A 1,844-nucleotide genomic window follows, 5' to 3' on the forward strand; every position below is an offset into this window, starting at 1 on the left:
TGGGACTGCACCTAGGGCCCCCTTTTGTGAAGCAATTCCCCATTATAAAGAGCCAGGCTGGAGTCCTCTCCTTGCAGAGATTCCAAACATGGCAGCCTTATGCTTGGCAACCCAAGGAGCCTCTGCCCTCTGGAATATGGTTTCCAGTGCAAACTTCTTTACTCTTAACTAGACTTTTAACCTGCATTTCCAGTCCCCATAATAAACCTCTTTTATCAATCCAGGTTTTCTGGCCTGTAAATTCCTTCACAGAGAACCTGCGCACTGCCAGAAGGGAGTCCCCAAAACTCCCTACCCTTGTGCCGAATCCCAAGGGAGTGCGGGGGAGCCAGATTTCTCCATTTGGTTCCCTGAACCCTGAACCTGCCACTAGACCTTATCATTTAACTCCCTGACCATCAGAAACCCTACTCTTCATACTTTGTCCTCAACCAAACCCCTTCACAGTGACTGGGAATGAGTGGGTGGAGGTGAGAAAGAAGGACAAAATTCTTTTTCTTAGTTGAAGACAGAAAAACTTTATTAGATAGAAAACCAAACACTAGTGCTGAGGCGCCAGGACTAGGCATGTAAAGGAGCCCCTCAGCCCAGGAGAGACTTTGGCGTTTGAAAACTACAAAGGGGAAGCATGAAGAGGGAGTCAGGAAAGGCCAGGGCACAGAAGCCCAGTATTTCCCTGGTACAATTGATTGCAAGGCTGGTTGGGGCCAACTTGGGGTGCACAGCTCAGCCAAGTCAGGCAGTAAACACCAGCAAAGGCTTCTGGGAGTGGGTAGGACTCTGGCCACTGGATGCCCCTGACTGGCTGCTTTCAGCAAACGGCCTCACTCCTTTTCCAGGGCCCCTGTCTCTTGTTTGGGGTCCAGCCCTTGCAGCTGGGTCAGGGTATGGCCCTGATGAAGGTCAGAGTATCTGCACACAAAGCAGATTTCCTCATGATCTTCTTGACAGAAAAGCTCAGGGGCTCCTGATGCTCAGGGCACCAGCCCTTCTGGAAGGCCTGGGACTGCTCGAGGCACAGCTTCAGCTTCTGGGCTACCTGTACCATGCTCTGAATCTTCCAGTTGGTGTGGAGTTGGGAAGTCTGCTGCTGTGGAGGGAGGCAGCTCCGGCAGAAGGTGTCCCCAGAATCCTCTGTGACGGGGTCCCTGAAGTAGTCCTTGCAGATCGCGCAGGTCAGGAGATCCTGTAGGCCTCTGGACAGGCTCTGGTCACTTTTGACTCCTTCCACCACAAGAGTGTCCCTGTTCTCCATGTCTCTCCAAAGGCTGAGTCCCTCAGCTTCTCTAGGGCGCTGCCTCTGCTGGCTGGGTCTGCCCAGGAAGCCCCTCCCAGCTTCTGGGCTCCCTCTCTCACATTTATATCAGTCTTTATCCCTCCCTCTCTGAGGGGACAGATTCTCACCTGTTGAAGTGTCAACTCAAGGAAATAACACCTTCCTGAGGATTAAAGTAGGATGCTTAACCAAAGTACTTACTAGTGGGTTTTTTTTTAATTCACCCCACCCACTACTTTATCTTTTTCACCCCTCCCCCCCTCTTTTTACCCATCTCACCCACTATACTGGAATAAAATTCTTCAGACACAAAAGGAAATAATCCCAAAGAGGAGAAAAATAGGAGTTTCATAATAGGCATGAAAAGGGAATTCACAAACCAATACAGATTTCTTGAATATTTTATTTATTGTTCAATTACATATGAAAACAATTTTTTCTTTTCTTTTTTATTATAACTTTTTTATTGGATTGGTGAACCCATGCCATGCACTTTGTTACAACATTATCCCTTGCACTCACTACTGTTCTGATCTTTAACCTCTCTCTTTCCATCCCGTCCCCCAGA

The 1,844-nt window shown here is 48.6% G+C and overlaps 1 protein-coding gene across 1 annotated transcript; it reads right to left on the reverse strand.

The window, feature by feature from the left end:
- Window positions 1-824: 824 nt before the first annotated feature.
- LOC116423585 (E3 ubiquitin-protein ligase TRIM4-like) lies at window positions 825-1,306 on the reverse strand. Its single transcript, XM_031968580.1, is given in 2 exon segments — window positions 825-955; window positions 958-1,306. Coding segments are annotated over 2 exon segments (429 nt in total). The 5' UTR covers window positions 1,256-1,306.
- Between the last annotated feature and the right edge of the window lie 538 nt (window positions 1,307-1,844).

Source organism: Sarcophilus harrisii, chromosome 4 (assembly GCF_902635505.1).
Source record: "Sarcophilus harrisii chromosome 4, mSarHar1.11, whole genome shotgun sequence".
In the NCBI taxonomy this organism is placed as follows: Eukaryota; Metazoa; Chordata; class Mammalia; order Dasyuromorphia; family Dasyuridae; genus Sarcophilus; species Sarcophilus harrisii.